Below are 27335 nucleotides of genomic sequence, written 5' to 3'. Positions count from 1 at the left end.
TGCATTGCTGGTAGAGTGAATTGGTCCAACTATTCTAGAGAACATTTTGGAACTGGTTCCCAATGGCTATACAATTATGCATGCACTTTGACCCAGTAACACCACTACTAGATCTATATCCCAAAGACATTACAGGAAAAGGACCTATTTGTACAAAAATATTTATAGCAGCTTTTTTTGTGGGGGCAAAGAATGGGAACCTGAAGGAATGCCCATCAGTTGGGGGAATAGCTAAACAAGTTGTGGTATATGATTGCTAGGGGAAACAATTGTGCTATAAAAATGATGAACAACATGCATTCAGAAAAACCTGGGAAGACTTAAATGAACTGATAAAAACTGAAGTGGAGAACATTGTACACAGGAATAGCAACATCATAAGAATGAGACAGAGAAAGAGAGAGGACTGATTGAAGCATAATTTCTTTATTTTTCATGCTTTTTTAACAACATGGCTAATACAGAAATATGTTTTGTATTATTTCACATGTATTATTAATATCATATTGCTCAGTTAGTGTGGAAGGAAGGGAGAGAATTTGGAACTCAAATTTTTTTTTTCTTTTCCTGTTTTTTTTGGTGGGGCAATGAGGGTTAAGTGACTTGCCAAGGGTCACACAGCTAGTAAGGGTCAAGTGTCTGAGACTGCATTTGAACTTAGGTCCTTCTGAATCCAGGGCCAGTGCTTTATCCACTGTGCCATCTAGTTGCGCCCAAACTCAAATTTTGTTAAATGAATGCCAAAAATAAATAAACACAATATATAGTTTTGAATGCCTCCCTATTTATTAATTTAGCAGGTACTTATTGAGCCCCTACTATGTATTAGGTGCTGAAGGAAATAGAAAAGACATGGCTTCTACCTTGTAGGATCTTACCATCTAGTTGTAAAAACAAGATGTGCTTTATACGAATAATAATAGGCAGCATTTTATTTGTTTTTTTTGTTGTTGTTGTTTTTGCGGGGCAATGGGGGTTAAGTGACTTGCCCAGGGTCACACAGCTAGTGTCAAATGTCTGAGGCTGGATTTGAACTCAGGTACTCCTGACTCCAGGGCCGGTGTTTTATCCACTGCACCACCTAGCTGCCCCATAGGTAGCATTTTAAATACCCCTCTGAGTTCTCACAAAGTACTTTACATTATACATTATGTCATTTGGACATATATAATAATGCAAGATTGTATATATTTAAATGGTATATTTACTTTTTTTTTGGTATATTTACTTCTAAAGGCTTTGGTGGAATAGAGAACTAACTTCAGAATTAAGAAGATATAGGTTCATGTGCTGACTCTGACATATACAGACTTAGTGACTCTGGGTAAGTCACTTCACTTTCCTGGTGTCCCAAGAAATTGTGTATAAGACTTTAAGTTTCAGGAAAGGTATGGATCTACATTGGTCCCTACATAGGGAATCTCTATACTAGATGAAATCACAAAACTGGTACAAAAAAATAAATGTGTATATTAATTGTGAATAACTGGATGACTTAATGATGGGAACCATTTTTCAAAGAAGCTTCTAGGATTGCTCAGGCGCATGGGGGTTCAGGGAAGAAAAGGTGTGCCTGCATTTGGACTACAACTCCCAGAAGGATCTGCTGCTGCTCGTCCTCAAATCGACCACCGTAGCGCGGTCACGGGATTCTTTAACCCTGCCGGGTCATGTGAACAAACAGCTGCTGGAGTAGGGTTCTCCTGCCGGCTTTCCCGGCCACCAGCTTCCCCGGGCCTCTCCGGGGCTGCCGATTTCATTCTCGGCATGGCCAACGTCTCTAAGAAGGTGTCATGGTCTGGACGCGACCACGAGGAGGCGGAAGCGACGGTGCCTCGGAGGCCGCGGCCACCGCTCGCGGATCTGCACGGGGAGAGCACACCGCTGTTGAACGGGGCTGGGCCGGCGGCAGCCCAGCAGGTGAGGACGCCGCCCGGGTCGCCCCGGAGAGCCCTGAACGCAGGCGGCTTGGGGGCGGCCAGGACCCCAGCCTCTTTTTCACTGCGCTTTTAGTCCTCTCGCACAGGGCAGGGGGTGGGGGACTGGTTTCTCCTTAGGGACTGAGGGTGAGCGGGATGGCTGCCCGCTTGACTGCTGGGGAAGCAGAAGAGCTTGGGCTGGAATGACTGACCCTGAAGCTAAGATCCCCACTCCCTACCCCTACCCCTTCCCCTTCCCCTTCCCCTCCCCTCCTCTTTACCCCCTTCCGCCTGGCCAAGTGACGTTTCCGACTTTAACCTCATTAGAATAGGAAGGTACCTGAGACGTAATGTCCGATTTACAGATTCGGACCTGAGGACCAGCGAGGTTGACTTACTGCTACAGGAGACCATGTGGGAAGAAACAGGATGAGGATTTTAGCCTAGGACCCCTGACTGCGTATCTCCTGCCCTTTTAGCTCCACCACAGCCACGTCTCGAATATTTAGCTCAACTGCTTCATTTCACAGGAAACAAGGCAAAGAGAGAGGAGGTGACTTGCTCGGGGTCACACAGTGAATTAGTGGCAGAACTGGTTCTAGAACTCACCTATTCCGGCTGCTCATCTAGGGCTTTTTCCCGTGCAGCGCTTGGCTCATAGCTCCCCCTCATGCCTGTAAAGGCTGTCCCTTATCTCCTCTACTCCTGGCATCCCTGGCTTCTTTCAAGACTCAGCTCAAAGCCCACCTTCCGCCTTCTTCCAGAGGATTTTCCCAGTGTCCTCCTCCCCCTCCCCCCCTCTTCCCCCAGGGGCTTTCCCTTGAGATAGCTCCCTATTTATCCTTTATGAGTTTCCCGTTGTCTCTCTCTTTAAGGGCAGGGCGCTTTCTCTCTCTCTCTCTCTCTCTCTCTCTCTCTCTCTCTCTCTCTCTCTCTCTCTCTCTCTCTCTTGGCCTTTCTTTACATCGCCTATCTTTGTATCTGCCAGTGCCTGACACACAGTAGGTATTTAATAAATGTTTTTTGACCGACTCATAGGGGCCAATATATGCCTGTTGACTATATTAAACATGCTGCCTTCTCAAACTGGTGCTAGGACCTTTGACACATAACTAGACATACTTCTTAACCAGATATTTTAAGGAAGATAGGGTAAAGGGTTCAGAAGATGGTATGGTTGTAGTGCCCTGAATGGAGGCAAATAGAGTGTGGTGAAAAGAACACCAAACCGGAGGTCAGGAGACCTTGGTTTTGGTTTAACTAATAATTCATTGTGTAATTTTGGGAAAGTCACTTCCCTTTTCTGTGCCCCTCTTTATTGAGTTGGCAAAATGGGGGAGGTGGTGTGAAAACTCTTGGGGAGATTGATTTTATGTGATTTCTGTAACAGTTGAAGCAAAAGGAGACATTCATAGCTAGGAGAGTCATCAATATTTGGCTTTTATCAGAGTGTAAAGTTGGCTTGCACTTATGATTATTCTCTGGTCTTCTAATTATGTCATGGATCAAATTTCCTTCCTTGAAGTTTTACTAATTAGGACCTAAAGTGGCTTTGAGTGGTCTTGTCAGGTGGCTTCCAACTAAGTGATTTTTCTTTCCTTGGACAGTTGCTATATGGGGATGTTCATCATTTTGGGGGGGGGGCGGTAGGCAATTGGGGTTAAGTGACTTGCCCAGGGTCACACAGCTAGTAAGTGTTAAGTGTCTGAGGCCCGATTTGAACTCAGGTCCTCCTGACTCCAGGACTGGTGCTCTATCAGCTGCACCACCGAGCTGCCCCTGGGATGTTCATAATTTTTTGGAGGGGTATTGCATTTTTTTGAGAATGCTGTGGTATAGCGACTAGAGAGTCTTGGGATCAGGTCCAGCCTCAGACAAAAATTAGCTAGTCAATTCTGGCTCTCTTAAAACTTAAGTTGTAGAGCAGATGCTTGCCTTAGTTCTCTCCCAGGCCACTACCCCTGCACTAGCTACATTTTTCTCTTTTCTTCATATTGACATTGTCTTCTCTGGAGTCCCTTGCTCCCTTATAAGATCCATCTGGTTTGGGCCCTTCCAAACCTGCACCATGTATCATTCCCACCATCCATACCTTTGCTCCCACACATGTGCTGTTAAATGGAATCGGAGAAAATCATGCAACAGTTCTGTCAGGGTCCACTTCAGATTTATGTTACATAACCTCAATTGGGCCTCACAGATGCTAAGCAATCCTTACACCTCAATAAGTAGCTCACAAGGGGCAGCTAGGTGGCACAGTAGATAGAGCACCTGCCCTGGAGTCAGGAGGACCAGAGTTCAAATCCAGCCTCAGACACTTGACACTTACTAGCTGTGTGACCCTGGGCAAGTCACTTAACCCCAGTTGCCTCACCAAAAAATAAAATAATAATAATAAACAACAAATAAATAATGATTAACTCACTATCCCATTCATCACAGCTGCTCTTCCAAACCTTTTCATCTCTCCTCATACTTCCCATGGGTGGTCCTCCCCAAGCCCTCTCAGATAACCTTCCCTCATATTTTACTGAAAAAAAGAGAAGAGCTCGCTTTTCTCCCCTTCTCCTTATTTCAAGTCACCCAGATGCCTTCTGCCACTATCTCCTCCTTCACCCTTGTCTCACAAAATGAGGTAGCCCTTCTCCTTGGCAAGACCAACCCTTCTACATGTACACATGATCCCATTCCATTCCTCTTTCTCCAGCATATTGCCTTCTCTATTATCTCCATTCTCTCACTTCTCTTTGTTTTTTTTCTGTTGGCAGCATCCCTACTGCCTAAAAATATACCCATGTCTCTCCTCCATCCTGCCTTTTGTGGCTAAATTCCTTGAAAGGGCCACCAACAATAGGTGTTTTTCTCCTTTTGTTCTCATTTTACACTTTGACTCTTGACCTCATCATTCAGCTGAAACTGCTCTCTCCAAACTTAGCATTCATCTTTTAATTGCCAAATTCAATGGCCTTTTTTCCATCCTCACCCTTTTTGGCCTCTCCAGAGCCTTTGGCACTGTTGGTCACCCTCTTCTCTTTTATACTCTCATCTCTCAAGTTTTTTGGGACATTACTTTCTCCTGGCTTTCCTCCTACCTATCTGTTTTTGGTTGTCTTTTTTTTATCCCCCCCCCCCCCCCCCCCCCCCCCCCGCAATGAGGGTTAAGTGACTTGGCCAGGGTCACACAGCTAGTAAGTGTCAAGTGTCTGAAGCTGGATTTGAATTCAGGTCCTCCTGAATCCACTGCGCCACCTAGTTGCCCTTCCTCTTACCTATCTGACTGCTCCTCAGCTCCTGCTCTACAGGGCCCCGTCCTAGACATTACTTTTCTCCCTCTATATTTTCACTTGGTGATCTTATTAGCTCCCATGCAGTCAAATGTCATATTTATACAGATGACACTCTGATCTACTTATCCAACCTCAAACCTTTCTGCTGGCCTCTAGGCTCACATCTTCACCTGCCTATTAGACATCTTGACTTGCCTGTAGACATTTTTTTTTTTTTTTGCAGGACAATGAGGGTTAAGTGACTTGCCCAGGGTCACACAGCTAGTAAGGGTCAAGTGTCTGAGGCCGGATTTGAACTCAGGTCCTCCTGAATCTAGGGCTGGTGCTTTATCCACTGCACCACTTAGCTGGCCCCTGCCTGTAGACATTTTAAACTTGGTATGTCCAAAATGAAAATCATAATTGCTCCCTCCAAACCTTCCCCACTTTTCCAAACTTCTCTTTCATTATTGAGGGTGGAACTAACTTTCCAGTCCCTCAGACTTACAATCTAGGATGCCATCCTCAGCTTTTCGCTCTCTCATCCCATATCCAATCTGTTGTCAAAATCTTTCAATTTTACCTCTGTTGCATCTCTCAAAACCACCCCCTTCTCTCTCCTCTGATACTGCCACCACCTTGCTTCAGTCCCTCATCCACTTGCAGAAGCCTGCTGGTTGGTCTGTCTGTCACAAGTCTCTCTCTACTCCACTCCATTTTCCACTCAGCCACTGAAATGATTTTCCTAAAGTGCAGGTCTGACCACATTGCCCACCTACCCCCAACTCAAATCAACTCCAGTGGCTCTCTATCAGTCACCTCCAGTATAAAATAGAAAGTACTGTTTGACATTCAAAGTGCTTCATAACCTTCACCTCCTCTCCCTTTCCACTCTTACCCCTCAATACATACTGTTTGATTCAGTGCCACTGGCCTTTTTGCAGCATCTTGAACAAAACACTGTATCTTCTGACTGGAGCATTTTCACTGGCTTACTGTCATGTGTGGAAGGTGCTTCCTCTTCATCTTGCCTCCTGGCCTCCTTCAAGTCCCACTTAGAATCCCTCTCTCTCTAGAAGGCCTTTCACAGTCCTTCTTACTTCTAGTACTTTCCCTTTGTTGATTGTCTCCAATCTATGCTGTACGGATCTTGTTTGTACTGTTTGTTTACCTGTTGTCTCCTGCACTGGATTGTGGATTCCGTATCTTTCTCTGTATCTGAATTACTCATCACAGTAACTGGCACATAGTTAGCCCTTAATAAATATATCTGGTGATTGACTTACTGACATTGCTAGAATCTGGTTCCAAAAGAAATAATGACAGGTGAGAGTAACAGTTTGAAATTGAGAAGTTTTTATTTTAATGAAAATTACTTAGTGGAGATGAGAAAATTCATTTCCCTTCCTGCTTTACAAAGGTGTGGTACATTCCATATATTATTAGAGTCAGTTGGTGTGTTTGTTTAGTTTTGCTGAAATGCTTTCTTTTTTTCTTCTTTCTCTCTCTCTTTTCCTTTCTTTCTCTCTTTCTCTCCCTCCCTTCTTTCCTCCCTTCCTTCCTTCCCCCCCCTTTCTTTCTTTCTTTCATGAGGGTAAAGTGACTTGCCCAGGATCACACAGGTATTAAGTGTCAAGTGTCTGAGGCTGGATTTGAACTCAGGTCCTCCTGAATCCAGGGCCAGTGCTTTATCCACTTCAACACCTAGCTGCCCCCTTTTTTGTTTCAAGGTGGTGGGTGAGTGGGGGAGTATTTGGAAATAAAGGTTATGTAAAAATGAGATAAAAATAAACATTTGAAAAAGAAAATGACTCACTGGAATTAAATTTTTTGTTATATTTCCACAGGGAGGGACGGCTAGGTGGCGCAGTGAATAAAGCACCGGCCCTGGATTCAGAAGTACCTGAGTTCAAATCCGGCCTTAGACACTTGACACGTACTAGCTGTGTGACCCTGGGCAAGTCACTTAACCCCCATTGCCCCTCAAAAAACAAAAACAAAAACAAATATTTCCACAGGGATAGGTACAGAAATGCAGGGTGTTTATGTCAACAATACACATTGGCACACAGTTCTCTTCCTTTGGATTATGTAGGGCAAAAAATAAGAAAACCTTGTCAGGAGCTTTGAGGATGCCCTAGCATGTCCTTGTTTCAGTGTCTATAGCGAAGGATTGGAGAGTCACTCAACTAATATCATAGAATGGTTCTTTCTCTGACTTGGTTTGGTAGCACTTTTTGATTGGGTCTGGCTAACAAGATTTTGAGCTAACAAGTTTAGCAATAGTTGGTAGCTTGATTCTGGCATACCAGATTATAATTATCAGTGCCCTGCCTTTATCTCTCCTGCTGCTTTCTATTTGTGTGTGTGTGGGTGTGTGGGGGGGCAATTGGGGTTAAATGACTTGCCCAGGGTCACACAGCTAGTAAGTGTCAAGTGTCTGAGGCTGGATTTGAACTCAGGTCCTCCTGACTCCAGGGCCAGTGTTCCATTGACTGTGCCACCTCCTATATTTGCTTTTAAACTGGTTTTGATCGAAGACCAAAACCAAAGAGGGGAAAAATCATTCAGCCTACTTATTCTTTGGAAGAGTGACAATTTTCTCAGGTAACTAGAAATTTGATCATATACACACTATCACAGATATTTTATGATAACAGAATTAAGGGCTTCATGGGAGTGCTTTTTAATACCATAATTTACATTTAAAGTTTATTAGTAAAGCCTTTTCTAAAACCCTCTTTACCCTTTGTTCTTTGTGTTGGTAGGAAGTTCATATTCTCTGAATTAAGCAATTAACTTCTCCAGCTGTTGTTTTTCTGGATAAGTGATGGGAAATATCCAGTATTAAAGTGGAAAGTTTGTACAACAGCTGATGTGGGAGCTGGTTGAAATTCATGGCTGAAGTGAAAGCTGTATTTCTACTTGAACTCCATTTGCTTCCTGCTCTCCCTTTCCTTTAGCAGAGAAAAACAGAAATTGGCTGGTTTTGAAAGAGCCTGATCTCAATAGTTCCCTGGTGAAGCTCTGCAAACTTATTTTTGCACATGGTAATGAATTTTCTCTCAGTCATCTGCTCGGATAGAAGGACGCTCAAGTCATTTATTTTGGCAATTGACACCTCCTTTCGTGTTGGGGGGGGGGATGTCAGGGCAATGAGGGTTAAGTGACTTATCCAGGGTTATACAGCTAGTAAGTGTCAAGTGTCTGAGGCAGGATTTGAACTCAGGTCCTCCTGAATCCAGGGCCGGTGCTTTATCCACTGTGCCACCTAGCTGCCTCTACACATCCATTTTAAAGGCAGCATATTAAATGATTTTTAGGCTAATGTTCAAACATGAGAGACAGTGTAGCTGAATGGTTAGAGGGCTGGCCCCCAACCAGGAAGGCAGGGCTTTATGGCCTGCCCTGACACAGTTCATCTGTTCCACCCTGTGTGAATTGACCCCTCAGTGCCCTGAGCATCTCCCTAAATCTGTAAGTTGCTGACCTTCAGTTGTTGGAGTTTTCTTCCCCTAGCGCTTCCCCATACAGTGTAATCTCAGATCCAGTCTTGATTCCTATTCTGAGCAGCATAATTTTACATTTTTTGTTTGTTTGTTTGTTTTTTGTTGTGTTTTTTTTTTTTTTAGTGAGGCAATTGGGGTTAAGTGACTTGCCCAGGGTCACACAGCTACTAGTAAGTGTCACGTGTCTGAGGTCTGGATTTGAACTCAGGTCCTCCTGACTCCAGGGCCAGTGCTCTATCCACTGCGCCACCTAGCTGCCCCCATAATTTTACATTTTGAAAGCATACCTGCTTTCAGCTGGAGAAGTCTTGCAGTGACAACTACTTTCTGAGCTAGCCAGTCATTGAATCTAATGGCTGTGGCAATTCGTATATTACCAGAAAGGGAAGCTTCAGAATCAGCCCTGACAGTGTAAGTTTTCTGGGAGGCCTGTTGCTCAAGACAGCCGGGGAGTGCTATGCTGTCTGGCATGGTCAATGAGGAGAAAAGGAGAGAAAACTTGAACGGAATAGAATCGCCTCCAATACCATTTCTGACTTCATCCCCAGCTTTATGCCTTGGGAGGGTAAAGCAGGGCATGCCTTGTGAAGATCGCTTGCCTGGCTTTGTGGCAATAGCACCATGATTGTGTTAGACTAGAAAAGGGAAGAATGGCTTGGAGATCGCTCCTCCCTCCCTTGAAAATGAACAACCCAGATCACTAGGAAAGAAGGAGCATTAACCATCATGTGCATCAAAAAGTAGGAAACAAGGAGAGTAAACACTTTGTATTTAACAAAAAAAAGGCCAAAAGGAGGTTGGCATCTGTGCTGTTTTTCTAATGCAGGAAATGCTAGAACTAAAACACATGGTTTAGTTTCAGTGAAGCTTGGGAAAGCATATCTTGCAGTGGAAAGAATACCAGAGCTAGAGAATGGGACTTGAGTTCAAATTCTGGCCTTGCCATGCGCTGTGTGAGTTTGGTCCCATCTCTCTCCTTCTCTGAACCCCCATTGTCTCATCAGCAAAAAGAGGTGGGTTGGGGGCAGCTAGGTGGCACAGTGGATAGAGCACCGGCCCTGGAGTCAGGAAGACCTGAGTTCAAATCCGGCCTCAGACATGTGACACTTACTAGCTGTGTGACCCTGGGCAAGTCACTTAACCCCAATTGCCCTGCAAAAAAAAAAAAAAGGTGGGTTGGGGGCAGCTAGGTGGCACAGTGGATAGAGCACCGGCTCTGGAGTCAGGAAGACCTGAGTTCAAATGCGGCCTCAGACACTTTACACTTACTAGCTGTGTGACCCTGGGCAAGTCACTTAACCCCAATTGCCTCACCAAAAAACAAAAAAAAAGAGGTGGGTTGTATTCTATGACCTCAAAGATTCCTGATAGTTGTAAATCTGCATTTTAGAGAGGAAACATGGTGAAGGGGAAAGAGGACTGGATTTGGAGGCAGGGGACCTGAGTTCAAATCTCAGTTCTGCTGCTCAGTATCTTTGTGCCTTCGAGCAAGTGACAACCTCCCAGGGCCTAAGTGTCCTAATCTATAAAAAGAGGTTGTTGGGGCAACTAGGTGGCGCAATGGATAGAGTACTGGCCCTGGAGTCAGGAGGACCTACGTTCATATGTGGCATCAGACACTTGACACTAGCTGTGTGACCCTGGGCAAGTCACTTAACCCTCATTGACCTGAGTGGGAGTGGGGGGAAGGGAAGGTTGTCGAACTAGGTGTCCTTGAAGGGTCTTTTCCAGCTTTAAGCCTAATTCTGTGACCTAACACTTAAAAGAAAAAAACAGCTTAAGCTGTCTATTTGGAATGACTCAGGGAATTTTTTCCCTTCTGAAGAATATTCCAGTCAAATAGCTGAGGCAGATAAGTCTGCTACTGTGTAGGAGATAAGTGTGTGGAAGATGCTTTCGTGTGTATATTCAGTGTAAGCAAACACTATAGGTAGATGGTGGGAAGTGAGTGTATGTCTAGTCTCCCAGTATGAGGTCTGCCCACAACACAGAGGATTGGAGACCTCTTATTAAGCTCCAGTTATGTACAGAGCACTGTGGTTGGTGGTCACTGGGAGGGATATAAAGAAAAAGGCTCCTTGTCCTCTTGAGCTTGCGTTTTGGTAGCAGGACATGAATCCTACATAAATGGCCTTGGAACTGTGATACAAAGTAGTACAAGCTCAGTGCATTAGAAAGGCACCAAGTGTAAGGAAAGCTGCCACACACTTTGGGTATGGGTTAAAGGAGCCTTGGTGGAGGAGGTGGGGGCAGCATGTAGACTGGGGCTTGGAGGCTGAAAGAGTCAGTCATTTGGAGAGGTAGAAAGGACTGGATAAACGAACTTGAAGCAGCTCCTCTGTTACTGTGAAGAAGAGAAGGAACTGAGGGAGTTCTCAGCCAGTTCCATGTGCCTTTTGGGTATTCACACAATAGAAATCAAATTAAGCTACATAGATTGAGCTCCTGTAACAGGTCATCTTCCCCTTTAGCATTATAGGTAGGCTGAACACCTTTTATTGGTAAAGCTCCTTCCTGGCCAGAAAACCCAACTGATACTGTAGCATTATTTTTATTGATGGCATTTTATCATCTGCTTAAAAGGAAAAGCAAACTGTCCGTAATAGAGATGCGCAATTTCATGTGCAACTTTCTCTTTCTGTTTTACTTCCTATATAGAAATGTTCATTTTATTTGGTGTTTAAGTTCAAAATAAGAAAAATTAAGTTGTATTGTTTTCACATTTGGATTGAGCTGTGTAGTTTACAAAGTTTTTTCTCCATGGCAAACCCCTTAGTTCATTCACGAAATAACACTGTAGCCACATTTTTCAATTGAGGAAACTGAGGCTGAATGATGAAAAGTGACTTGATCACTTGATATGGCTGGTAAGGGTTGGGGTTGAAGCTGAACCCAGGCTGTTTGATGCAACGTCTATGGTGGTCCAAGTACCACTGTTGCCATGTGCTTCTGACCATGGGCATATACAGTCTTTCCTCTGTTGTCCATCTTTTTTGGGGTGGGGGAGGTGCAGGGCAATGAGGGTTAAGTGACTTGCCCAGGGTCTCACAGCTAGTAAGTGTCAAGTGTCTGAAGCCAGATTTGAACTCAGGTCCTCCTGAATCCAGGGCCGGTGCTTTATCCACTGTACCACCTAGCTGCCCCACTCTGCGGTCCATTTTACTGCTCTATTGCTTGTTTCTAATTTCAGTTTTGGAAATGTAAGTAGCAGAAGATTCTGCAGGACTGAAGTTTATTGCACAAAACCCCTGAGGCCAGAGTTCCGTGGTTTTTTCCCCACAGGGGTATTTATACTCTTTTCTAGGAAAAACTTGTTTCACATAATTTTGGGATTACTGTGATATATGAGGTGGGTGGTTATCCAATGTAACAAAAGTACTTTTATCTAATGGTTAATGATAGATAACTTATAGCTAGGATAGATGGACTCTTGAACCCACAGGATCACTAATTTAGTGCTATCAAGGACCTTAGAGAAGTCATTTTGGGCAGCTAGGTGTCGAAGTGGACATAGAACCAGTCCTGGATTCAGAATGTCCTGAGTTCAAATCTGATCTCAGACACTTGACACTTACTAGCTGTGTGACCCTCGGCAAGTCACTTAATTGCCTCACCTCCCCAAAAATAAAGATGTCATTTTTTGAGCATCAAGACACCCTGAAGAGAGACAGGCTGCAGTGTCAGACAAATGAAACCACCACCAGGACCTTGACCACCATCTATCTTCAGACTACCCAAGACTTGGATTACAAGACCTTGGGAACAACATACATTCTAAATTATCAGCCCTGCTTCCAGCCTAGCCCCTACAATAATCACTAAGGGGTGTGTGTGGGGGGGGGGCGGCTAGGTGGCGCAGTGGATAGAGCACCGGCCCTGGAGTCAGGAGTACCTGAGTTCAAATCTGGCCTCAGACACTTAACACTTACTAGCTGTGTGACCCTGGGCAAGTCACTTAACCCCAATTGCCTCACTTAAAAAAAAATTAATCACTAAGGGGATAAATAAATCACTGTGGGAAAGGAGCCAGCCTTCCTTATCAGCACCACCACTGGTGATCAATTGCCACCAATGGGCACAGGAGTCCTGGGAGTGGCAGTGCCTGCTGTTTCCAGTCTAGCCTTCATAGTCACCATGTTGGGAAGCAAATACTTTGGAGAAGGGACCATCCAGCCCCACCAGTTGCCAACCACCTGCTATACACAATATGGGCAGGCCAGCCAGGAACCTTGAGGAAGAGACAGAGAGGCAGTATATGCCAGGTAAAGTCTACCTACCACCACCACCTTGACCACCATCTTCCCTCAGACTCTGATGGAGACAACCTAGGACCCCGAATCAAAGAAGCTGAGGAAAAGCAGCATTTGTGGCACAGGGCTCTCAGCCATAATCCTGAGAAGCAACCCCTGGTAGCTGCTCCTGTAGGTGCTACAGTCTCCAGAAAAGAAGGTTCTGGCCACCAGAGTCCTTGGGACTGTCAAATGATTGAACACCAGAAACTGATGATGTATTTATATCTGCTTTGCTGCTGTACCTTAAGGACCAAGGGATCTTTCTTTTTAAAAAAAAAATTCAAGCTTATTTTATTTTCAATTCCAGATTCTCTCCCTCCCCTAAACCTCATCTCCACCTATTGAAAAGGCAAAACAATACAAAACTCATTACAACTAAGTCATATGAAACAATTTTCTGCATTATTTATGTCCCCCTCACCCACCCCCAAAAAACATGAAAAAGAAGAAAGGGGAAAAAATGCTTCAGTCCACACTCTCTTCCCATCAATCCTCAGGAGTGGGGCAGTGTTTTTGACCATGAGTCCTTTGGAACTGGTGAGTTATTGTGTTGATAAGAATGACTATATCTTTTATAGTTGATTATCTTTACATAATTGCTGTTATTGTGCAAATTGTTCTCCTGGTTCTGCTCATTTCATTTTGTATCAGTTCATACACGTCCTCCCAGGTTTTTCTGAAACCATCCCTGTCATCATTTCTTATAGCACAAATAGTATTGTGTCACATTCATATCCTATTACTTGTTTAGCCATATCTCAATTAGTGGGCTTGTCATCAGTTGCTTTGCTACAACAAAAAGAGCTGCTATTTGTACATATAAAGCCTTTTCTTTTTTTTTTTTTTAAGTGAGGCAATTGGGGTTAAGTGACTTGCCCAGGGTCACACAGCTAGTAAGTGTTAAGTGTCTGAGGCTGGATTTGAACTCAGGTACTCCTGACTCCAGGGCCGGTGTTTTATCCACTGCACCATCTAGTTGCCCCTCTTTCTTTTTTTTAAAGCCTTTTGAGAAGTATAGATCTAGTAGGTGTATTGCTGGGTCAAAGGGAATTCACAGTTCAATAGCTTTTCTGGCATAGTTCCAGATTGCTTTGCAGAATGATGGGACTCATTCACAACTCCACCAACAGCTTTGTAGTCTAGTTTGGGATCTGGTACTGCTAGGCCCCCTTCCTTCCTCCTTTTCTCCCTCCTATTGATTCCCAACCAGGACATCTTTTTATCTGACTTGAAGCTGAAACCTTCCACATGTGCTGTCTTCCCCAATCGAATGTGAGCTCCATCAGAGCAGGAATTATCTTATTTTACTATTCATATCCTTGTGCCTGCACATAGAAAGTGTTTAATAAATGCTTCATTTATGCGTTCTAATCTTTTCATTTTACATTTGAGGAAAATAGGCCCTAGAGAGATGATGTGACTTTTCCAAAATCACACATGAAATAAATGGCAGAGTCAGAACTTGAACCCCAAATCCAGCATACTTACCACTGCCTCAGGCTGTCTTGCCTCATCTGAGAGTCTGGAAAATGCAGGATTCTCTCTCTACTTCCTTTCACACAATCACGTTCTTTTTTATGTGGTTCAGCCATGTCCGTGTTTGAGCCGTGTCTTCCTTCCTACTTTGGCAATCCAGCACCAAGTACACAGGCTGTTCTGTTGGTGTGGGCTTGCTGTCGCTGGAGGGCTTTCCAGTCCTCAGTGTTGTGGTCAGAAAACTTGGTTTTATAAGCATGAAAGTACATTTACTTCCTGTCATATATCTATAGTGTTTGCTTACATTCTTACAAGAACTGCCTGAAGAAAATATTCCAATATGACCTGCTGAGAATATGGAGAGCAAGCAGCAAGGTAGTTTAGTGACTTAGAATGTGTGCTCTTTTTTTTTTTTTGCAGGGCAATCAGGGTTAAGTGACTTGCCCAGAGGCACACAGTTAGTAAGTGTCAAGTGTCTGAGGCTGGATTTGAACTCAGGTCCTCCTGAATCCAGGGCCAGTGCTTTATCCACTGCACCACCTAGCTGTCCCCGAATGTGTGCTCTTTCTAACTCTGCCAAGAACAAGGCAGAGTTACCTATTTGCCCTCACCTTCTTAGTCTGTTGTAAATCAGTTTTATCCTTGAATTCTTGCCAAATTGCAAGATTTGCATTCTTAGTCATTCCATTAGGTCATTGTTGGGTGTCTCTGTAGGCTTTGGCAATCTCTCTGCTTTTCTTTCACTCAAGTCTGTGGTGCTGCCTGTTGAACCCTGCCAGTTGGTTTTTTTGTGTTTTGTTTTGTTTTTCTGCCTACCAGATAGTCTGGGAGGTCATAACCATCTACCACCTGCATCTCAAGGGGCTGGGGTGCTCCTGTAGCACTTAACTTCTCTGTTGTGTGTTTTCACATGGTTTTTGTCAAGAACCAATCACTGAAAGTTAAAGTAACTACAGTCAAAACACTCAGCTTGTTCCTCAGCTCCTTTTCCTAGACCATGTTGAGTGAGTCTTGGGTTATAAAAATGGGTGGCCCATCAATGTGACTTAAGCCAGGACTGTATTTTTTGGGACAAAGGTGGTTATCAGTGCTTGGGTTCTATACTAAACATTTCTTAAACCTTCTAGGTGACTGTGGCTATAGAATATCTAGTTAATATAGCTGTAGGTGTACAAATCACATGTTCTCTGAAATTTGGGCAGTAAATGGGTCTGAGGACTACTGCAAACTGGTGGAGATCCTTGATTGGGAGGGGATGTGGACATTAATTCTACTTTTCAATGAAGCTCAGAGCCTGTGGTATATCAAGGACTCTATTTTTACCTTTCATTATCCTGCCAAATAAAGCTAGAGTGCACTTAATTTTCTTATGCTCATTCATTGGTCCAGTAAACATGATTACTTTGGAGAGAATGTGAGGAAACTCCACCACCACCCTAGCTCAGGGCCTTTTCACTTCTTACACAGACTATTGCATTAGCCTCCTAATTGTTCTTCCTGCTTCACATGTCCTCCTTACCTAGTTTATCTTCCACACCGCTGCTAAAATGACATTCCTGAAGTTTAGGGATGACCATGTCACTCCCCTTCACGCGAAGTTCCAGTGCTTCCTATTGCCTCTAAGATAAAACATAAACTCCTCTGTTTTGCATTCAAAGCTTTTCACAATCAGGCTTCCAATCATACCGTTCCTAGGTTCTCATTCCATGTTAGTTCCTTTTATGGGGTCTACTTTGTAGTCACCCCAGCTAACCAGCATGCCTCCTCCCACATCCACGCCTTTGCCAGGCTGCCCAGGAAGGAAGGCACCCCTTGCTCATGTCTGCCTCTTAGAATACCTCCCTTCCTTTAAAGTTCAGGTCAAGGACCACTTCCTGCCTGAGGCTTGTAGTGATACCCTCTCCCAACTGTAAATTACTAAATGTATATCTTGCGTTTGCTTACATGTATGTATTGTTGCCCCTGGTCGACTGTAAGCTTCTCGAGGTTAGGGATTGTTTTCCCCTTTGTATTCCCTGAGCCAGGCACATAATAAATACTTGTTGATTGATTGTAAGGAACTGCAAATGGCATGGATACCACAATTTGAGGAAACTGAGAAATAATTTGACCTTCACTGAATTAAAAGAGAACCCAGAACAGAAATATTCCCAGATATATTTTCCTAGGCTTTAGAAAAAATGATTGTGTTCAGTTCACGTTGGATGTTAGGCACAGGGTAGATTTTATAACTGGCAGCCACACCAGCTTGAAGGAATCACTAGCTTAGAGGTCTTTGCACTTAAGCAGATCCTCTTTAAGCAGACCCTCCATGAGGGACCAACCTTGTCCCTTAGGAGGTGATGTTAGCTTTTAGCAACTTGTCTGACTAGTAAGCTTTCATCTAGGTTGTTACACACATGCATATACCCACACATATTTTCCCTATCCATCTTCTCCTATGCCTAATGCTTTGTTTTCTGCTTAGCTGGGGCATTAAACCACTCCTTTAAAGCACAGCATTATAACGTTTCAGAACTGTAGGATCTGATACTCTGTAGAGTTCTAGAGCAGCCAAGCCCCAGGAATCTCATTTGGATTAGACTTAATAAAATCCCTGGAGACCGTGTAAGCAATCCATTCTGTCTCATCCATCTGTAGCTTGTTTGGGGGTTCACTTCCACAGCAATAAGGAAACTCAGGTGTGACTTGGTTGTCAGTAATTCAGCAAACATTTATTAAATCCTGTGAGAAAATAATTATTAATAACAGGTTTTGGGGGGTCCCAGAGAGCCCCCCCCCCAGGAACTCTGGCTCGTTTCCCAGAGCCAGTAGAAATTCAAAAGAAATGTAGATTGACCTTCCTGACTACATAAAGGAAGTTAACTTCCCTTGTTGACCCCCAAGTCATGTCAATCAGTGGACTTGAATGTTACTAGCCAGTTAGCTTGGATCAATGTGCAGTGACCCCACCTCTACCTGAGAGAGGATAAAAATCCTTGGGGAGAGGGGGATCACTTCTCTCTCAGATACTGATTTACCTTACCCTGGGGTTCCCCCCCCCCCCGCCCCGGGATTCTATGGTGGGTTTACACGTAAATGCTTAATGCCAAAGAATGGTGCAATAGCCTCTAATTTATAAGTAGCAATATATTAGAAACCCCAACTAAGTTCCCCAATAACATAACAGAGACAGGCTTCCCCCCAGTATTTCAAACGACACAATCCCTACTATGCGCTGATCGCTGTACTAGTCATGGTCAGAATGCAAGGTTTAGCTAGGACCCAGTCCTTGCTTTCAATGTTCTTACTATGAATGTCTTTTCTGTGGCTAGAAGGACAAGGAAGAGGGTTGCACAAGATGGGCTGGCACGGATGGAAGGGCATAGTAGGTAGAAGGCTCACCTCAGAGTCAGATAACTACCTAGCTTTATATACTAGCTTTGTGACTCCCAGTAAATCACTTAGCTTCTCAGTTCTCCCAGATAGGCTTTGCTGGTAGGTATTTCTTTACATGACTACACTGATGAATCACAGGTGAGGGCCCTAAAAAAAAATCTTAGAGGAAGTTGGAAGAGGAAGGGAATAAGCATTTATATAGTACCCATTATGTTCCAGGCACTGTGCTAAGTGCTTTTTACCAATATCTCATTTGATGAGATACCCTGAAAGGTAGATGCTGTTACTATCCCCATATTACAATTGAGGAAGCTGAGACAAGGAAAAGTTAAGTGACTTCCCCAGTCTGAGGCTAGACTTGAATTCGTCTTCCTCACTCCTAGCCCAGCACTCTGTGCACTGCATCACCATCTTAAACAGACTCCATAAAAAGGACAACAGTAGAAGAGATGCCCAGTCATTCTCTGAAGCAGTAACTAAAGAAAATTTAGAAAAAGATCTACAGCCTCAGATGTCTGTGTGCCCATGCGCAAAATACTCAGAATAAGATGAACTTGATGTTTTAATGTAAGGAGGTCAAGAAAGCCAAATAGATAGCACTGGAACCTGCGATGGAACTCATGTGGCACCTTAACAAGAACACAATTTTAGGCATTATCAGTAAAAGTATGGTGCCAGGAACGAATGAAATGGTGGTTCTGTGACCTTCTGTCCTTATCAGATCACATTTGGAGCATCGTACTCCATATTGTAAGAGTTGAAATTGTTGAAATGGAGTGCTTCCAGAAGAGAGTAAGTAACCAAGATGGTGAGGAGATTTAAAATCATATCTTCGGGGGAAGCTAGGTGGCACAGTGGATAAAGCACCAGCCCTGGATTCAGGAGGACCTGAGTTCAAGGTTGGCCTCAGACACTTGACACTTATTAGCTGTGTGACCCTGGGCGAGTCACTTAACCCTCGTTGCCCCCCCCCCCCAAATCATATCTTCTAGAAAATATTTTAAGCAACCTTGAGTAAATACTCAAATACTTTTAGAAGATAAGTTTGGGGGTGGGGCGGGGATGAATCTAACAATGACAGCTACCTTCCAGGGATGTCATCTATGACTTTTGAGGCCAAAACTGGGAGCATTGAGATAGAAATCATAGATTGGCATATTTGGGCTCATTATAGGGATAGAAGAATTACCCTACCGTTAGAGGAGTCTAAAACTGTAATGACAATTCTTATAAGATAGTGGATGCCTTATTATTGAAAATGTTCCAGAAAGGAGCAGGTTAACTACCTATCAGGGCTGACATAAAGGGTACTCCTGCACTGGCAATGAGGCTAAACTAGATGAACTGTAAGTACCTTTTAAACATAGGCTTCCATTATTTTGTATTATCAACCCTGTAAAATCTCAAGGTGTCTCTCCATAATTATTTCTTTCTTAATGGTAGTACAATTTCTTTCTTAATAGTAGTTGTGTTGTAATTACAATGACAGCAAACTATGGGAAGAGGATTCTGCTTGAGCAGAGAAATCTACTTCCTCATCCCCTCCCCCAGTTTTTGTAAAGATTTTGTTCAGTTTTGGGAGACAGAAGTAACACATGGAAAGAATTAAATTAGGTGGTCGGCTGTGCTACTAAGTGCAGGAGTTCAGAGAAGGGAAGTTGTTGAACTGAGCCCATCAAGGAAGCCTAAGTGAGACACTAAAGAATCAGGGAAGGAGGGGACAGTTAGGTGGCATAGTGGATAAAGCACTGGCCCTTGATTCAGGAGGACCTGAGTTCAAATCCAGCTGCAGACACTTGATACTTACTAGCTGTGTGACCCTGGGCAAGTCACTTAACCCTCATTGCCCCATTAAAAAAAAAAAAGGAATTAGGGAGAACCTTGTAGGCAAGAGATATGTTGAGCAAAACAGGCACTGAGGTTAAGATGAACAGAAAAGAGAAGTGACTGGTTTGGTTAGAGCAGAAAGGTTGTGTTGGGGAAAAAAGAAGCTGAGACTGGATAGGTAGGGTGGAGCCACATTGTACAGGAAAGAAGTCATGTAGCTCTTTAGGTGGTAGAATCTTGTCTCCACTGTCTCAAGGCACTAGTTAGTGGAAGATTATAGGGTAGATGTGTGGCACCCCTGGTTTCCAGCCCTGGGGAACCACAACTGTGTTAGAACTTGCAGAATGAACTAGGGGAAAGAGTATGGGCCTGAGAGGTCAAGAGCCCTGGATATCAATTAACCTCTGAGTCTAAGTTTCCTTATCTATACCTCTGATGTAAAGATATCCTGCCTCGTGGGGCTGTGAGAAAAGTCCTTTGGAAAGTTCAAGGCAGTCTATAAATCCATTGTCAGTAATTAAAAGGTTATGTGACCGGGGGCAGCTAGGTGGCGCAGTGGATAAAGCACCGGCCCTGGATTCAGGAGTACCTGAGTTCAAATCCAGCCTCAGACACTTAACACTTACTAGCTGTGTGACCCTGGGCAAGTCACTTAACCCCCACTGCCCTGCCAAAAAAGAAAAAACAAACAAAACAAAACAAAACAAAAAGGTTATGTGACCATGTGAGTGAATGGGATGTCATCTTGGGAATTAGATTGAGGATAAATGAAATAAATATGAAAGAGCTTTCTGTAATAAAGCCTACAGCGTATGAAGAAGACTTTTTTTTCCTTTCCCGTGTTTACATGCTCTCTAAATTGTAGTTTCTTCCCTTTTCAGCCCTCCCATTCATCATTTTTCCGCATTGGGCATCTGAGCAATGTAGATCTGGATGATGAACTGCTTGATTCGGTGAGTTGATAGGAAGTTGAGCTGGGCATTGTGATCTGAAATGAGGCAGGACTGTTGGTTGAAGTGGGGGAGAGAATTTTGCTACATGTAGTTTTGCAAAAATAAGGGACTATCATGGTAAGTAACCCTGTACCTTTGGATAGGGCTGCAAGAAAATGTTTGAGAATGGAGTAATGTTGATATCTTAAAATATATTTTTATTTATTTCATTAAATATTTCTCAATTACATGTGAAAAAATTTTGACATTCATTTTTTTTTAAATTTGAGTTCTAAATTATCTCTCTCCCTCCCACCTTCCCCATACCCTTTAGAAGGCAGGCAGAAGAATAATTATACTTGTGAAGTCATGCAAAAACTATTTCCGGATTAGCCATGTTACAAAAGAAAACCATACACCCGCACAAAATAAGAAAAAGAAAGTAAAAAAAAGAGTATGCTTCAATCTGCACTCAGAGTTCATCAGTTTTTTCTCTGGAGGTGGATAGAATTTTTTTTTTTTTTGGTAAGGCAATTGGGGTTAAGTGACTTGCCCAGGGTCACACAGCTAGTAAGTGTCAAGTGTCTGAGGCCAGACTCAAGCTCAGCCCTGAATCCAGGACTGGTGCTCTATCCACTGCACCACCTAACTGCCCCCTGGATAGCATTTTTAATCATGGTTCCTTTGGAATCGTCTTGGATCATTGTCTTGATCAGTCACTTAGTCTTTCATAGTTGGTCATCCTTACAATATTGCTATTACCGTGTACAGTGTTCTCTTGGTTCTGCTCATTTTACTATACATCAGTTTATACAAGTCTTTCCAAGGCTTTCTGAAATCATCCTGCTTGTCATTTCTTATAGCACAATAGTACTCCATCACAATCATATACCACAACTTGTTCAACCATTCCCGAGTTGATGGTCATCCCTTCCATTCCCAACTCTTTGCCCCCACAAAAAAGAGCTGCTATAAATATTTCTGTACAAATAGGACCTTTTTTCTTTTATTTCTTTGGAATATAGACCTGCTTGTAGTATTGCAGGGTCAAAGGGTATGTACAATTTTGTACATATGCTCTTTGGGCATAGTTCCAAATTGTACTCTAGAATGGTTGAACTAGTTCACAGCTCCAGTAACAGCACATCAGTGTCCCAGTTTTTCCATATCCCCATCAGCAGTTGTCTTTTTCCTTTTCTGTCATGTTAGTCAATCTTATAGATGTGATATCTCAGAGTTGTTTTAGTTTGCATTTCTCTAATCAATAGTGACTTGTTTTTGCTGTATGATATCAGTGTATAGTTTTTTCTACAAGTTTTCTTCTGGGATTTTTTTATGTTTCAATACCCAAATAGTTTACATTTTCTCAAAGAAAAGACTACTTATAACAACTTTATTGGGAGTATTATCTTGGCCTAGTGAATGTGGATGTAGAAAATAGTGGGCAATACAAGGACAAAATCAAGTTGAGCTTACAAGACTTGTGAGCAGAAAAAAAATCTGTACCTGCTTGTCTTGTCTAAATGATTCCAAGTTCGTAGGTAGCCTCTTGCCTTACCCTTGGCTCTCATAGTTTTCTGAAGATATGTTTCCTTTTAGAGTAGGGAAGATTTTTCCCCCCACAAACACAGAAATTTCATTTGACAGAATATATAACAATCTTTAGCTATAGTCCAAAACCATCATGGTATAAGGAAGATAATACACTGTTTGGAGTTCGGGGACTGGGCTATAATCTTGGCTCTGCTACTCATTACCTGTGTGACCTAAGGAAGTTCACTTAACCTATTTGGTCCTCAGTGTTATCATCTGTAAAATGAGGGGTTTAGATTACATGACTTCTCAGGTGAAGTAGGGAAGATTTAAAAAATAGGTTCTCTTTCCCCACATTTCTTCCTTAAAAAAAAAGGCATAAAAAATTAAAAAGCAAATGTATAATCCCCTAAGAATCCTTTTTATGTCCTGGAAATACCAAACCGAGTCATGCTCTAATTAAAATAGATTTCTTGTGGGTTTTTTTTCTTTAAACAATTTTTATTGCTAACACATTAAAAACATGTCTGCCTCACCTTCTTATACTATATGTACTAACTATATGTGTTATACTAACACATTAATTGGAGACTAAATAAATTAATTTTAAAGAATGAATGGGTTTAAAAAATGAATGGGTTAAAGAACAAGTCATAGAAACAATAAATAATTATATTAAAGAGAATGATAATAATGAGACAACAGACCAAAACCTGTGGGATGCAGCAAAAAAGCAGTAATTGGAGGAAAATTTATATCTCTAAATGCTTACATCAATAAAATAGAAAAAGAACAGACCAATGAATTGAACATGCAATCAAAAAATAAAAAACCTAGAAAAAGTACACATTAAAAATCCCCAATTAAACACCAAATTGGAAATCCTAAAAATTAAAAGTGAGATTAATAAAGTTGAATGTAAGAAAACCATTGAATAAATAAAAAACCTTGAGTTGATAAATGTGAGAAAATAATATATTAGGTCTTTCATTTAGTTCCTGAACGGTATCTACAAATTTTTGACAGTTATCAGTTTTGCTAGCACAGGATTCCATTGCCTTTAACAGTGTTTCCCTTGCCTCCTGCAGATTATCAAAATGCTCAGGGTAATTGAGGTCCCAGTTAGGGTCTTCTAAAGGCCATCGTGTAGCAGCTTTTCCTGATGTGGCTAAGGAGTTCGATGCCACTATTATATCAGCTCTTTCACCTGGGGATAATATCATTTTCACGAGATCAGTAACATCACCCCAAGTGGGCTGATCCTCTAAAAATTGCCCTAAACTGGCTTATAACTGTTGTGGGATCTTCATCAAATTTAGGAGTATCTCATTTCCATGAACTCATATCTTTGGGACCAAATCGTGTGTATTGTCTGAGCCTCACTACAGAACCCTTTTGATTATGGGTGAGGATCTCTTGGAGGGGAAGAATCTTGGGCTTTTCTGTCTCCTTTAAAAGTGAATTTTCTTCTGGGGTTGACACAGAGGAAATAGAGGGAGAGAGGATAGAAATTGGTGTATCCCCTTGTGTGAGCTCCTGACTCACCCTACTCCAGAGTTCCCAATAAATTCAACATTTGGGTAAGAATGGCACAGGATTATTTGCAAATTCCTCAGTGTTTGAGGATCAAATGACCCAAATTGTGGCCATTGTTCCTCTAATAAACTATGCTACCTAAAACACAGTCTGATAAACTTTCTCTTAGTCTTGTCTGATCTCACTGTTAATTTACCCTCATCCATGAGTAACTTTCCTAATGGAGAGTCCTAGGGAATTTCATGGGGTATTATGCTTTGTCTAATCCCCATCCTGTAATTCAAAATTTCCCTCACTAAGACAAAAATAAAAATAGAATAGAAAATGGACAAAAACAAAGCCCTAACATGATCTTATGAAATTATGGCTTAAAATTGTCTCAAAAAACTTTTCCTGTTATCTGCCGATTTGCCTGTTAATTGAATTAAAGTTAATTGTATTAAAGTGAAAAAGAAAACAGGTACTTAAAAGAAGGTACTTAGGGAGGAAAAAAAAAAACCTGTTTTCCTTTTCCTATTGCATACACTATTTGTAATATCCACCTCCTTTTCTTTTTTTTTTTTTAAGTGAGGCAGTTGGGGTATTTGACTTGCCCAGGGTCACACAGCTAGTAAGTGTTAAGTGTCTGAGGCCGGATTTGAACTCAGGTATTCCTGAATCCAGGGCTGGCGCTCTATCCACTGCGCCACCAGATGCCCCTGTAATATCCACCTCCTAAAGGGGACTGCCCCCTTAAGTTTTTTTGTCAATTCCTTGCTTAAATTCTCTTCTCTCTTTTCATTTCCCTTTATATTGTTAGTCAGTATATAATTCTTTATAAGTATTTGTAATACTATTGCTTCATTTAAGGAAACCATGTTTCTTAATGAAGCACAGGGAGTTTGTGAGAAAATAATGCCCAGAGGGCCTGACCCTCAGAGGGTGTGTTCTCTGAACTCTGACCTCAGCATGTTCTGCTCATGGGCCACCCTCAAGTCCAGTAAACCAATAGATTTGAATGATACTAGTCAATTAGCTTGGAGCAGTGTGGAAGGGCTACCTCTCCTCTGGACCCACAGGAAGCTTCTTCAGAGAGCCTCTCAGCAGGCTCATGGAGGAGGACTTGGAGAAAGAAGGAAGCCAGGCTGAGTTCTGTCTCTCCTCTAGGCTAGTTAGGCCTTCTTAACTTTCTGAGCCACGTGTTCTCTCTTTACTTTTTAAATTTTTTTAGTTTAAAAAAATTATTTTATTTTTTTTGGTGAGGCAATTGGGATTAAGTGACTTGCCCAGGGTCACACAGCTAGTAAGTGTTAAGTGTCTGAGGCCGGATTTGAACTCAGGTCCTCCTGACTCCTGGGCTGGTGCTCTATCCACTATGCCACCTAGCTGCCCCTCTCTCCTCTCTTTACTAATATTTAGTCTGCTTTAATAAATGTTTAATGCCCAACACTGGTGCTAAAGCTTCTAATTTTTCTAGTAGCAATATATTAGAAACCCCAGCTAATTTTCCCTAAACTTGGAACAGAAATAAGGTTACTACATATAATACATTCGCTATATAAATAAAACTAGCAGTTGGTTTTATGAAAAAAATCAATAAAATAGATAAATCTTTGCTTAATATAATTTTTTTTTTTTAGTGAGGCAATTGGGGTTAAGTGACTTGCCCAGGATCACATGGCTAGTAAGTATCAAGTGTCTGAGGCCAGATTTGAACTAAGGTCCTTCTGATTCCAGGGCTGGTGCTCTGTCTACTGCGCCACCTGGCTGCCCTGCTTAATATGATTTTTTAAAAAGAGAAAAGAAAACCAAGTCACTAGTATCAAAAATGAAAAGTGCATATAGCACTGAAGATGAAATCAAGGCAATTAGTAGGAGTTATTTTGCTCAATTATATGCCAATAAACTTAACAATTTAAGTGAAATGGAAGAATACTTCAAAAAAATGTAAATTGTCTAGATTAACAGAAGAGGAAGTAGAGTATTTAAATAAATCTTCTTTGGGAAAAGAAAATAAGTAGGCCATAAGTGAGCTTCCTAAGAAAAAAGCATCAGGACCAGATGGATTTACAAGTGAATTCTACCAAACATTTAAAGATAACTAATTCCAACATTAAATAAATTATTTGGAATAATAGGTTAAAAAAAGAGTCCAACCAAACTCCCTTGATGAAACAAATAAGGTGCTGATACCTAAACCAAGAAGAGCAAAAACAGAGAAAGAAAAATGTAGACTGATTTCACTAATGGATACAGATTCAAAAATCCTACATAAAATACTAGCTAGGAGATTACAATAATATATCACAAAGTTTATGCATTGTGACCAAGTGGGATTTATGCTAGGAATGCAGGGATGCCTTAACATAAGGAAAACTATTAACATAATTGATTATATAAAACCAAAAGTAACATAAATCATATCAGTGGATGCAGAAAAAGCTTTTGACAAAATACAACACTCATTCCTATTAAAAATACTTGAAAGCATGGTTATAAATAATTTTTTTCTTAAAATAATAAGAAGCATCTACCTAAAACCATCCCTGAGCATTATTTGCAATGGGGAGAAGCTAGACGCCTTCCCAGTAAGATCAGGAATGAAATAAGGATGCCCATTATCATCAGTATTATTCAGTATTGTATTAGAAATGCTAGCAATAGCAATAAGAGAAGAAAAAGAAATTAAAAGAATCAGAATGGGCAATGAGGTAATAAAACTATCTCTTTTTGCAAAAAATATGATATATTTGTTTTTCTTTTTGTCAGTATGATATATTTCGAAAGTCCTATTCAACTAAAAAGCTAGTTGAAATGATAATTTTAGCTAAGCAGCAGAATGTAAAATAAACCCCAATTAAAATACCTGTAGATAGCATAAAATACCTAGGAATATACCTGCCAAGATAAACCCAGGAACTACATTAACATAATTATAAAACATTTTTATACAAATAAAGTCAGATTAAAATTATTGAAGTAATAATTTTAATTGTTCATGGATGGACAGAACCAATATAATAAAAAATGACAATTCTCCTTCATCTATTTATTCAATGTCATCCTAATTAAATTACCAAAAATTTATTTTATTGAGCTAGAAAAAATAACAAAATTTATTTGGAAAAAGAAAAGGTCAAGAAAATTGAAGCAATAAATGAAAAAATGTAAAGGAAAGAGGTTTAGTAGCAGATCTTAAACTACAGTATAAGGCTGTAATTATGATAACTATCTGATACTGGCTAAGAGATAGAAGGGTGGATCAGTGGAGCAGAGTAGACACACAATATATAGTAGTAAATGAATATAATAACCTTGTGTTTTCAAATATAAAGATTTAAGCTTTGGGGATAAGAATTCACTAATTGATAAAAATTGCTGGGAAATCTGGAAAACAGTCTGGTAGAAATTGGGTATAGACTAATATATTATACCATTTACCAAGATGATCAAAATGTATACATGACCTAGATATAAAGGATTTATCATAAATAAATTAGATTTTAGAAAAAGAAATTGAACAAGCCATCAATGAACTTCCTAAGAAAAAATCCTCAGGAACAGATGGATTCACAAGTGAATCCAAACATTTAAAGAACAATTAATCTCAATGCTATATAAATTATTTGAGAAAATAAGTGAAGGAGTCCTACCAAATTCTTTTTATGAGACAAATATGGTGCTGATA

The 27335-nt window shown here is 41.5% G+C and overlaps 1 protein-coding gene across 2 annotated transcripts in view; it reads left to right on the top strand.

The window, feature by feature from the left end:
- The first annotated feature begins 1677 nt into the window (after positions 1–1677).
- The window catches only part of CLCN7 (chloride voltage-gated channel 7), a 63015-nt gene continuing 37357 nt past the window's right edge, over positions 1678–27335 (top strand). Inside the window, exons 1-2 of one of the 2 annotated variants that reach the window (XM_043975306.1) lie at positions 1678–1920; positions 20549–20620. In XM_043975306.1, the coding sequence (XP_043831241.1) occupies positions 1768–1920; positions 20549–20620 (225 nt within the window). In that variant the 5' untranslated portion in view covers positions 1678–1767. The remainder of the gene's footprint in view (positions 1921–20548; positions 20621–27335) is intronic. The other variant, XM_043975307.1, reaches the window with a different exon arrangement.

The sequence above is a fragment of the Dromiciops gliroides genome, chromosome 1 (genome assembly GCF_019393635.1).
Source record: "Dromiciops gliroides isolate mDroGli1 chromosome 1, mDroGli1.pri, whole genome shotgun sequence".
In the NCBI taxonomy this organism is placed as follows: Eukaryota; Metazoa; Chordata; class Mammalia; order Microbiotheria; family Microbiotheriidae; genus Dromiciops; species Dromiciops gliroides.
The sequence above is the reverse complement of the archived record's forward strand: the minus strand, read 5'-3'. Positions and strand labels throughout refer to the sequence as shown.